Below are 12,830 nucleotides of genomic sequence, written 5' to 3'. Positions count from 1 at the left end.
TTGGCATCGAAATCTTTGGAGAGTTATGTACACAACAGGAGAAACTTATTTATTCAGTTGCAGTTTAATAGTATCTGAGGTACTGGGCCTCAACTACCATCCACTGATGCAGTATAGTAGCCAATAACAATCAAATATTAAAATATGATTCACAGTAGATAGGTCCAGATTTACCTGTGTTTAGGTTGTCACCCTCTTCATCCGCTGGGAGCACCTCAGTATGCCTTAGTCTAGAACGACTCACATCTTGGATCCCAAAACTTAACACCGGATGTGTCAAGAGGAACTCCGAGATGGATGAAAATGCAGCTTGCCCCTCCTCTTGGTTCTGCGACAGCTCCATTACATACAGCACCTGAAAACAATCAGATTAAATTGCCATTGATCTTTTCTTCAAAAACGAGAGAAACCACAGAAGGGTTGCCAAAACAAAAACTTTAATGATCAATGAAGGATTTAATGACTATTCATGAACCAGTAACAAGCAGCCCTTGCTCGTATTGTTGCTCTGGGTGCATTGAGGGGAGTTCACATATTTTGCCTTGAGAAAGGCATGAGCCTTTGAAGAACAGCAGTTTTCTGTAGCCCTTCCCAAAAAAAAAAAAAGAAAACAGTTTAAAGGGTGCCAAAAACGGCATCACCAAAACACACCTGCAAGGTTCACTCTCTAATGGCAAAGTAAGTGGATCTCGTAGCACAAGTAAGACTGACACACATTAATACAGGTACTGCTCAACAGAAATCCACTTACCCATCTCAATATGACTGTATCTACTGGACAGACATTCCTATATAACAGGAGCATTTAACATTTTCTGGAATCAGAAACTTCAACCATTGAGAGGTTGCACTAACTCTAAGCCAGCTATAGTATTCTATCAAATGTCAGAAATAAAATAAAAACTCTTTCCTATACAAATCTTCCCCTAGCCAACAAAAACTCCTTTAAGGTAAAGCTAGACTTACTGGACCATGGCTCATTCACCAATTATTTATTTATATATGGAGATTATCTCTTTTTTCTGGTTGTCAAAGCAAATGGAACAAAATCTGGGAGAAAAACACCAAACCAGCATTGGGGGAAAACGAGGATTTTGTGGGACTTACTTTCCGTTGCACATCAGTGAGAATCAGGTATTCAGCAGAGAGATCCAGGCAGGCTTTCAGGCCTGGGAGTACACTTGAATTGAATGGGTCCGGTGAAAAACTGAAAGCATCAAAGATGACAAAGAGCAACATTAAAAAACCAGTGAGAACACTCATCAACAACTTAAGAGATTTATGTAACTAACCTGCATGTGGTGTTACTTTAAAGATGCCATGTATTTTATTTATCAGTGAACCAAAAGGCACTACATGCTGTATGTATGCAGCTTCAAAGAAACTCATCCTAAAGATCAGTCAACAGGGAATATGAGGAGTGAGAGGAGGAAGGTCATATAGCCCCTTCCTTTCCTCCCTATTTTGTACCTTGTACTTATAGAGGATGTGATTGTATCACACTACAATGTAATGGACTATGTATTTTATACGATGTGTGATGTTTTATGGCCAAAATTGAAAAAATATATATATATATATTCACTGAAAAAACCATAGGTTTCACACATGTTATAGTTAGTGGAAATTTTACTGATAAAAAACCAATGAAATTGCCCCGTTATAGTTAGCGCAGGCAACTATAACTCACGCGACCGCAATCCTCTGCTGATGCTAATACTGTATTTAGACACTTATTTGCCCATGTCTTCTTCCATACATTTTTAGCTATACATATACTACAAATATTTTTTTTTCATAAAGACACATATGTCATCAGCAGAGGATTGCGGTCGCGTGAGTTATAGTTGCCTGCGCTAACTATAACGGGGCAATTTCATTGGTTTTTTATCAGTAAAATTTCCACTAACTATAACATGTGTGAAACCTATGGTTTTTTCAGTGAATTTGCAAGGTTTTTTAAATGCTAATTCCTAACTATAACGTGTGTGAAACCTATGGTTTTTTCAGTGAATTAGTACGGTTTTTTAAATGCTAAGTTTTTTTCCCTTATAATAAGCCCTGTACATTTGGTGGCCTACGGCCACCAAAAGCACAGGGGGTGGGGTAAGTGTGGATAGTGTTTTTTTCCATTGTAATAAGCCCAGCACATTTGGTGGCCTTCGGCCACCAAAAGCACAGGGGGTGGGGTAAGTGTGGATAGTGTTTTTTTTTTTTTTTTTTTTTTTACCGTACGCTTACCGTAAGCGTACGGTAAGCGTACCCCGCGAAATTGCCGAAAAAAAAATAAAACCGTTTTTGCACTTGGGGGATGTTTGGGGACTCCCTCAACATGACTATGTGGGAGGGAGTTGTCAAAACAGCCCCTTTACATGTTTTTGGGCTTCCGATTTTAAAAATCTCTCTCAGTGCGAGAGACAAAATGGCGGCCGCCGCTTCCTGGTTTCGGCCGATTCGAATGTTTACTAAGATCTAAGAGCCAATCAGAATCGCGCTCGCGCACGCCACCGTACGCTTACCGTAAGCGTACGGTAAGCGTACCGTAAGCTGGCTCAGATATATATATTGATTTAAAGGCTATTTTCTCAGAATCTACTGAACAGATTTACACCAAACCTACAAAAGGCACTTCCTTGACCTAGGGACTACCTCTCTGCCAAATTTTGAGTAATTCTGTTCAGCCATTCGGGCTGTAGCTCGTTCTAAAGGTCCTATGGAAAAATGCATGGGAAAAACGCGTTTTGGGACCCCCCTTTTATCTCAGCCCCCGCTTGACGAATCCCCCCGAGACTTTCAGGGTAGGAGCGGAGCGTAGCGCCCCACCTATTTTGAGAAATTCGCGAGGATTCGTCGACCGGCGCCAAAGTTATTCAAAATAGAATGTTGAGGTTTTCCTATGGAAACGTGGTCCTAACTATAACTACCTACTGGCTATCGCCAGTAGGTAATATATATATATATATATATATATATATATATATATATATATATATATATATTCACTGAAAAAACCATAGGTTTCACACATGTTATAGTTAGCTGTACATTTTATTGATAAAAAACCAAGGAAATTTCCCCGTTATAGTTACTGTAGGCAACTATAACTCACGCGACCGTAATCCTCTGCTGATGCTAATACTGTATTTAGACACTTATTTGCCCATGTCTTCTTCCATTAAATTTAAGCTATACATATATTACAAATATTTTTTTTTCATAAAGACACATATGTCATCAGCAGAGGATTACGGTCGCGTGAGTTATAGTTGCCTACAGTAACTATAACGGGGGAATTTCATTGGTTTTTTATCAATAAAATGTACAGCTAACTATAACATGTGTGAAACCTATGGTTTTTTCAGTGAATTTGCAAGGTTTTTTAAATGCTAATTCCTAACTATAACGTGTGTGAAACCTATGGTTTTTTCAGTGAATTTGTACGTTTTTTTAAATGCTAACTTACTTTACGCCATTCGTGGCGTGATGCGCCCAGTTAACGCAGTTCGTTATGTGCGCGCACGGTGCGCTTTGCGCACCGTGCGCGCAGTGAGCACGCGGTGCGCTTCGCGCACCGCGCGCCCACCTTACGCAGTTAGTGCCATGCACGCACGGTGGTCACGCGGTGCGCTGCGCGCACCGCGTGCCCACATTATGCGGGATGGGCCATGTACGCACGATGCGCTTCGCGCACCGTGCGCACATGGGGGACATATTATGCGCATCGTTGTGAAATGTTTTGTTTATTATTTTCATTTATTTGATATGCCATGCACAAATGGATCCCTTAGGGCACCATTTGCACATGGGGTGTGGAAAGTGTGGATAATTTATTTATTTTTTTTAAAATTTTTACCGTACGCGTACGGTAAGCGTAATCGGCGATTTTTCGGAAAAAAAAAATTTTTTTTTTTGGCTTTGGGGGTTGTTTGGGGGCCCGTATATCACTGCTGGGTGATTATTATCTCAATATACTGCCCCTTTACACATTTTTGGGCTTCATTTATGCTGCCCCACTCTGAGTGCGAGAGAGAAAATGGCGGCCGCCGCTTCCTGGTTTCGGCCGATTCGAATGTTTACTAAGATCTAAGAGCCAATCAGAATCGCGCTCGCGCACGCCACCGTACGCGTACGGTAAGCGCACCGTAAGCGCACCGTAAGCTGGCTCAGATATATATATTGATTTAAAGGCTATTTTCTCAGAATCTACTGAACAGATTTACACCAAACCTACAAAAGGCACTTCCTTGACCTGAGGACTACCTCTCTGCCAAATTTCAAGTTATTCTGTTCAGCCGTTCGGGCTGTAGCTGTGTCTAAAGGTCCTATGGAAAAATGCATGGGAAAAACGCGTTTTGGGACCCCCCTTTTATCTCAGCCCCCGCTTGACGAATCCCCCTGAGACTTTCAGGGTAGGAGCGGAGCGTAGCGCCCCACCTATTTTGAAAAATTAACGAGGATTCGTCGACCGGCGCAAAAGTTATTCAAAATAGAATGTTGCGGATTTCCTATGGAAACGTGGTCCTAACTATAACTACCTACTGGCGACCGCCAGTAGGTAATATATATATATATATATATATATATACACACACAGTTCGCTGGTCTCCCTGCCGCTTTGCGGTGGCGGGCTCAAGCGAGGTAGCGATCCTCCTTCAATATTTTCAAAAACGCCTTTTCGTATCCAAAAGAACGATCCTGAGCCCAGCTCCATATACGTGATTTCTTTATTTAGAAAATGGCAAACAAACGCCCGACGCGTTTCGGTGCAGCCGCACCTTGGTCACGGGTCATTGACAGTTTGTACATGGTAAGTGATATAGTGCTCAAACAATGACATGAAAGTAGGACTACCTGCCCCAACTCTGCAAAGAAGATATTTCAAATTGGCATCCATTTTGAAGTGGTCAAAATATATATGTTATTGTTGTGACTGACGATATAGCCGCGAATACTCAAAAACATAGTATACATGTCAGTGTTCAACAGCGCATTGTAAAACTCAAATGTGAATTCAATTTACATGAGCGAGATTCGCCTATGTTTACTCGGTCCCGCCCTAGTGGGCATTAAACCGCAAATGCATCATGTGACATTTTCACGTCATCACATCGAAGATATATAAAGTTCCGTTGATTATTTACATTCAGCCCATGTGGGCATTACATTGACCAATCAGAGTTTCGCCCCAGTGGGCCGCCGCTTTCAATTAATCAAACTATAACTTATTTAAATTCCACCCGTCCTAATTTCATTGTGCCTCTGTGTATCTTCTTAACGGTACGCTGACAGTTTTGTCTCCTACAAAAAATACAAAATTGTGCCATCACTATCTTATACATTGCAGGCAATGAAAGGATTAGAAAATGATACTGATGAAAATATGGATGTTGAAGCATGTTTAACTGAAGAGATGATAACCTATGACTGTAGTAGTGACAGTAATTTCAAACCGAAATCCAAATTCTTACCTCAAATCCACAATGAGAACATCGATGTATTTGAAAAAGGAGTAATCAAAGAATTTAAAAAACTTGAGAAATCTAGTAAACCTAAATATATGAATTTGAGTAAAAAACAGAATGAGGCAGTTAAAGAACTACAAAACAACAAAGAAGTAATTATCAAAAAGTCCGATAAAGGCGGAAATGTAGTTGTGTGGCCTAGTGATATGTACTTAAAAGAAGGTAAAAGGCAGTTGGAAGACGTAAAAAGTTACTCTGTTAGCAACAGAACTAACTATGAAAAAGGAAATATTGAATATCAGCTACAATTAGCAATTTGGAAACGTGACAAATTATTGTCAGATGAAGAATACAGATTTCTTAAATGTGACCATCCCAAGCTGCCGGCTTTATATCTGTTGCCCAAACTACATAAAAACAGTGTGAATCCTCCAGGACGACCTATAGTGTCCTCCATTGGAAGCACTTATGAGAACACTTCGAAATATATTGATCATTTTTTACGCCCACATGTTCAAAAACTCCCTTCGTATTTGCAGGACACAAGAGATTTTTTAAGAATAATGGAAAAGGTCCAGTGGGAAGAAGACATGTGGCTCATGACACTGGATGTCAATAGCCTTTATACGTGTATACCCCACGAACTGGGAATCAAAGCAAATCATCATTTTTTGAAACAGCGAGATATGAAATATTTTTTGCATACAGAAATGTTATTATGCATGATGCAAAGATGTCTCTCTAATAATTACTTTCTGTTTGACCACGTCATCTATTGTCAGGCCCAGGGAACGGCAATGGGCACCTGCTTCGCCCCCAGCTATGCTGGTCTTTTCCTCGGCTGGTGGGAGGAGCAGGTGGCTAGAAACATCACTGCATTTACCCACAATGTTGTTCTCTGGGCCAGACATATAGATGACGTATTCTGTATCTGGAAAGGGGAAAAAGAAGATGCCATGCGATTTGTTGCCCAACTAAATGTAAATAACTGTAACTTGAGATTCACATGTTCAATAGAAAAAGAAACAATTGAATTTCTAGATGTAGTGGTAAAGGTGAACAAAGACAAATTGGAAAGTAGGCTATTCCGCAAATTGACAGCTGGAAACAGCTTACTGCATGCGGATAGCTGCCACCCCAAGAATTTAATCCGTAGTATACCATACGGAGAACTTCTAAGGGCAAAAAGAAATTGCAGTACCCAAGCAGATTTTGAATTGGAAATGTTAAACATGAAAAAGAGGTTTTTGGAAAGAGGTTACTCAAATAAGATAATAAAAGAAGCATGTACGAAAATAAAAACGGTTTTGAGAGAAGACCTTCTTAATCCAAAAACTTCGGAACGAGAAGAAGATGAACCAATCAGGTTCATCACTGCTTATTCGAGCCAGTCATGGCATGTCAGAAACTGTTTGAAGAAATATTGGCATATCCTGAACATTGATCCAGCTTTGAAAAAAGCAGTGGGCAATCAACCTAAGGTTACTTTCAGGAAATGTTTAGCTCTTAAAGACCTCCTTTGTAGTAGCACTATAAATAAGGAAGAAACAAACCAAAGTGAAATAAAGGGATTCTTTACATGTAATTCATGTAAAGCATGCAAGAACAGTGTAAATCGGAAAGAAATACACTTATCTAAGAGCCATAAACCTTTCGTGATCCAGAAACACTTAACCTGCAAATCAGACTATTGTGTGTAAGCCTTATGTTGTCCATGCCTACTTGTATACATTGGAAGTACCATTCACCAAGTAAAGAAAAGAGTTCTAGAACATACCAGGGCCATCATCAATGAAGACAAGCAATATCCAATTGCGAGACATTTTAAAGATCTACATGTAAAAATGTTAATGTCTTACAATTTTGTGCACTGGATAGAATTCCTAAATCAGAAAGGGGTGGCAATAGATTAAAAGAATTGCGACAATTGGAGTCTAAGATGATCATCAAATATGATACAGTACAACCATTAGGTTTGAACAAAGATGAAGAGATGTCTGTTCACCTTGGTTAACTATATCATAAAATAATGCTGCATATTGAAAACTCAGAATGTACTATAGTGTATAAATAAGAAGCCACAATGTTTGTTTTTAATTATGTATAAGATAGTGATGGCACAATTTTGTATTTTTTGTAGGAGACAAAACTGTCAGCGTACCGTTAAGAAGATACACAGAGGCACAATGAAATTAGGACGGGTGGAATTTAAATAAGTTATAGTTTGATTAATTGAAAGCGGCGGCCCACTGGGGCGAAACTCTGATTGGTCAATGTAATGCCCACATGGGCTGAATGTAAATAATCAACAGAACTTTATATATCTTCGATGTGATGACGTTGACTCCGTGAAAATGTCACATATACATTTGCGGTTTAATGCCCACTAGGGCAGGACCGAGTAAACATAGGCGAATCTCGCTCATGTAAATTGAATTCACATTTGAGTTTTACAATGCGCTGTTGAACACTGACATGTATACTATGTTTTTGAGTATTCGCGGCTATATCGTCATAGTCACAACAATAACATATATTTTGACCACTTCAAAATGGATGCCAATTTGAAATATCTTCTTTGCAGAGTTGGGGCAGGTAGTCCTAATTTCATGTCATTGTTTGAGCACTATATCACTTACCATGTACAAACTGTCAATGACCCGTGACCAAGGTGCGGCTGCACCGAAACGCGTCGGGCGTTTGTTTGCCATTTTCTAAATAAAGAAATCACGTATATGGAGCTGGGCTCAGGATCGTTCTTTTGGATACGAAAAGGCGTTTTTGAAAATACACACACAGCTGAGCAGAAAAATAAACACACTTCATGAAACACAGGTCCCCACAAGGCAATTTTTTTTAAAGTTGTAAAAATTGACACAGATGTTATTGAAGCTATTTTGTAACATTTAAAAGACATTGCCTTGTGGGGACCTGGGTTCAGGTCCCCACAGTGCAATCAAGTCCCCACAAGGGGGGAGACACACACACACACACACACACACACACACACACACACACACACACACACACACACACACTACAGCTTAATCAGGAAAAAAAGTTTATCACCATGTAACGGGCTCGTCAAAAATCTTATAAGGGGGGTCAGGAAACTCACCGGACAACCTGAAGACAGGTCCATGAAATTGTGCACCACATCTTCAGCTCTCTGTTTTGATCTGCCCCAGTGATTAAAAACCTCCAGAATGGAACACTGCATAAATAAGTGCAAAATAGGAATGAGAACAGTCTTTCAACAACAAAGCAGAATTACCATATCCTGCTTATACCAAAACACATTAACAAACTTGTAAAGAACTGGGAGCATTGTCAGAGTCCTGTACAATAAATAAAATTAGGGGCAAGAAAGGCATCCATTGGTTTTAAAGAGGGTAGAAGATGAACTAGGGCTGCAGCGCTTCTAAGAAAAATACCCAGACATCAGACTTGATTTGGAAAATGCTTTTATTTCTGTTAGTCAGTCGTTAGGTGATGCCAAATACTCTAAAAGCTAGGCAGTGTCACAGTAAGTGACTAATGAGGCCTGAATAGATTTAGTAGACACCAATGGTATCAGTTACAACGTAATAACCCACACCATGGACAAGAGAAGGAGCAAAAATATACACAGAAAATCCCAAAAATACTCATCAGATCGAGGGTAAAGAAGAGAACACCAAATAATATGTAGGACGATTAAGTATCTATTGAAAAACACATTGTTAAAGTGCAGTAACCTTTCTTCCCAATGTATATTTCTTCTAGCAAGATCCTTATCTAGATCTAAAACCAGAGAAGTCTCCGAGACTGTGAGGCACCACCTAAAATAAGAAACTGTATTACAACGGTATGTCAACATATTTTTTTCATCTGTCAACTCCATGCTGAGCCAGGAATGTCTCTTTAAGGTATGAAGAAATGGCCAATGTAGCAGCTCTGCGGATATCCAAGATATCGGCTCTTCTCTGAAGAACCAAGGAAGCTGCCATAAACCTAACTGAATTAGCAATAACATCAAAAGCAGTGGTCGAAACATGTAGCTTGGGAGCACCCTGATGCTCGCCATTTGTTATGTTTCATACAGGTACCCTGATATAGCCTCAGATAGTAAGTAAACCTTTCACCTATGTTTCCCCTGCCATTACACTACAAAACGGTTCTTAATACTGACCTTTTACCTAGTTACGGTGCTGTTTAAATGACGTGGGGTTTTCTCAGAAAACTAGCCTCATTCATTATGCATGAGGATTCTTGGAATCTCAGCAGGACTACCATCTCCTACATGATAACTAGGTATAAGGGTCATTCCTTCCGTCATCCTAGTCCGACATGGCACAGCAAGGTAGATCCCCTGAGGGTACCACTTTGGTATATAAACACCATATCTTTGCTGAAGCAGGAGAGGAGAAAAAGGACTTCCATGCTGACACACTGACGGAAGACGCAGAGGTTACTGCATTCAGACATTCCAGCTCGCAGTGGTCTGACATCCTTTGCGGGGAGTCCATCTTGAGACCAAGACGGGGTCCCACAGTCTCTCACTTCAGGTAATGGGGTTGGCTTTATCTTAAGGAGATTCTTGGCTCTACACCTACATACATGCTAGGTACATCTAGTTAGGGTCGCATCGTAGGATTACGCATAATTACTGTCATGTATTTTTATGCCTGCCTGTATTCATTGTTTTAGCACTTTGGTAGGAATCTACCATCCTTTTACGCTGTTGGTGCTTATAATCATCTATCTGTTTCTGTCTTATGGTTGTTTCAGCACACCTATTTTACACTAGAATAACCCTGGTTCAATAAATGCTTATTGAAAACGTCCCCACCGTTAATTCTGTGTATATCTCTGAGACACAGTAAGCACGAGTGACTGAGCGAAAGGTACTGTACTGTTGTACTGCTCGATTTTTCCGGTCTTATTGTGTTGAAGGGTGATTTAGGTGACTTCAGTCTCTTTCCATTCAAGTCTAAGGGTTAGAGTAGTGTATAGAGCCTATTTATTAGGCACTTCGACATGATCCTGTGTTCTTCCCCATAGATCAGGGCTTGCACACATATCCTAGGGGATAGATTCGTTAGCATTAGGGGTAATCTGTTCTGTAGTGAGGGTATTTCATGGAGCCGTGCTGAATTCAGGCCTGGTAGGCCTTAAACGGGAGAGACTCCATCTTTCCTCCTGCTCTGGCAGCTTGGGATGTTTCTAGGTCATAGGCAGTGTTTTAGTTAGGAGGTGTTATTCGCTTGGAGAGAACCGGTTCAGGCCGGCCCTTATCGAAGGATTGTATTTTTCTTCATGCCGAAGACACTACATCAGGCCGGCCGGCTGGGAACGTGTCCTTGGCACGGGGAGGTACAAGAATTTGGTGGGCGGCAGGTTACGGGCTGGAATTTTCCATGAGGAAATGCACATCTATATTAGTGAAAGTTTGAGGCAGATACTGGCACTTGCTTCTAGTCCATAGGCGGCACCTGGCCGTTAGCAGTAAAGCTGCTACTTATTCCAGGGAAGACAGATGACAAACTTGGAGGTGGAGAAAAACCGAGAAATAGATATTCCAAAGAGAAGAGAGTAGCCGATGAGGAAGAGGTCCCAGTGACTCGGAGAGGGAGACGGGAGTAAATCCGTGATTGCGGAGGTGTGACTTCCAGGCGAAGCCGAGGCGCAGACGAGAAGGGAACCTAGATGACCATTGAGTGCAGGCTACATACGACCAAGGTGATGTCAACCCCTTACTATTAGAGTGTACAACTTAATCTTTCACTTTTCTTTGCAGGTTATGTGATATGTATTATGTTCCGTGAGTGTGCATGTAATAACTAAATAAAGTATTCAGTTTGTAGTAAAGCAATATGTGCTACGTGTTCTTGTGTAAGAGGGTAACCTATTCTTCTAGTCAGCTGTGACTTGACATGAACAGATGTTAATCCTGATCAGGTAGGTGGTAACTGAATAAGGGAGAAAGGAGCCCCTCGAACTGGGGAACAGGTTGTGCTCAACTAGCCGTCTTTGTGTGATCTGATACATAGTAACACTGATTCCCTTGTTGTTAATTCCCTTGTTGTATGTCGTGGTAATGATAGGATGAACTCGTGCTAAGGCTGCCGTCTGGGCAGGAAGTCCTGGGTCCGTTTGGGACCGCGAGGCTGTGGCTGCCGTCTGGGCAGGAAGTCCTGGGTCCGTTTGGGACCGCGAGGCTGTGGCTGCCGTCTGGGCAGGAAGTCCTGGGTCCGTTTGGGACCGCGAGGCTGTGGCTGCCGTCTGGGCAGGAAGTCCTGGGTCCGTTTGGGACCGCGAGGCTGTGGCTGCCGTCTGGGCAGGAAGTCCTGGGTCCGTTTGGGACCGCGAGGCTGTGGCTGCCGTCTGGGCAGGAAGTCCTGGGTCCGTTTGGGACCGCGAGGCTGTGGCTGCCGTCTGGGCAGGAAGTCCTGGGTCCGTTTGGGACCGCGAGGCTGTGGCTGCCGTCTGGGCAGGAAGTCCTGGGTCCGTTTGGGACCGCGAGGCTGTGACTTGTAGGTCTTGGTATATATAGTAGGAATTCCCTGTCCTTAGGTGGTACATATATGTGGTTATTTAGGTGTAAATAGGCCCTAGGGAGGGGGTAACGTTCTGGTTTGGGTTAGAGAGGCTCTGTTGAGCGGGTTCTATCTGATCCGAAAACCCAAGCAGAACAACTGTACACACGATCCCTGCAGGACAGAGTTGTCATGTTCGATAGTTGCCAAGAACTATTGTCTCCTTGGTAAGAGGAGTTTACAGTGGCACTGTGAGCTAGCTGGTATACAGGCGAGCACACCCAGTAGAAGTGTCTGGAATCAGTCTGGACACCAATTCCACACTCTATGTTGCCTAAACGCGCAGATCCTATTAGGTTTATAGGAACTACACAACAAATTAATTCTATACATAAATGTTTTAGATTGCTACAGAGTACATTTTATGTTGTGAAGAAGAGCTTATAGAGCCTTCTCTAGATAAGGCCTTTCAATGCCTACTAAAAAAACTGTTACCAATGCTACACCAAGGCAGGAGCACACATTTTCCAGGATCACAAGGCTCAAAATGTGTCGCTGCAACACTGTAGTGGTGGATTGTGTACTCTCAAATGTGAACTGCAAACTTCCTGCTAAAGTCTCTGAAGGAGCCAGGAAGATGCTTTAGATGGCAGACAATATGACTATGTTTCTGTGTTAGGAAAATGGAGAATATGAGATGGTAGATTCAAAAGAGTACTTCTGCAACAGATGGTTCGGATATAAGCTTTAAGGCGCATTACTAAATTTGCCTCTTTCTCTCATCACCCAATGATTTAATATCTGGGGTGAGTTTCATCAGTGCATCTAGAGAGCTAAGGCACAGCTAACG

At 41.7% G+C, this 12,830-nt stretch overlaps 1 protein-coding gene across 1 annotated transcript in view; it reads right to left on the bottom strand.

Annotated features, from left to right (window-relative positions):
• EDC4 (enhancer of mRNA decapping 4) overlaps positions 1 to 12,830 on the bottom strand; it is a 777,931-nt gene that overhangs the window by 553,587 nt on the left and 211,514 nt on the right. Inside the window, exons 10-12 of the mRNA XM_085639493.1 lie at positions 8,581 to 8,676; positions 1,108 to 1,207; positions 175 to 355 (exon numbers count right to left, since the gene is read on the bottom strand). Of these exons, the coding sequence (XP_085495619.1) occupies positions 175 to 355; positions 1,108 to 1,207; positions 8,581 to 8,676 (377 nt within the window). The remainder of the gene's footprint in view (positions 1 to 174; positions 356 to 1,107; positions 1,208 to 8,580; positions 8,677 to 12,830) is intronic.

The sequence above is a fragment of the Triturus cristatus genome, chromosome 12, assembly GCF_964204655.1.
Source record: "Triturus cristatus chromosome 12, aTriCri1.1, whole genome shotgun sequence".
Lineage (NCBI taxonomy): Eukaryota > Metazoa > Chordata > Amphibia > Caudata > Salamandridae > Triturus > Triturus cristatus.
Note: the sequence above shows the minus strand (reverse complement) of the source record. Positions and strands in the feature narration are given on the sequence as shown.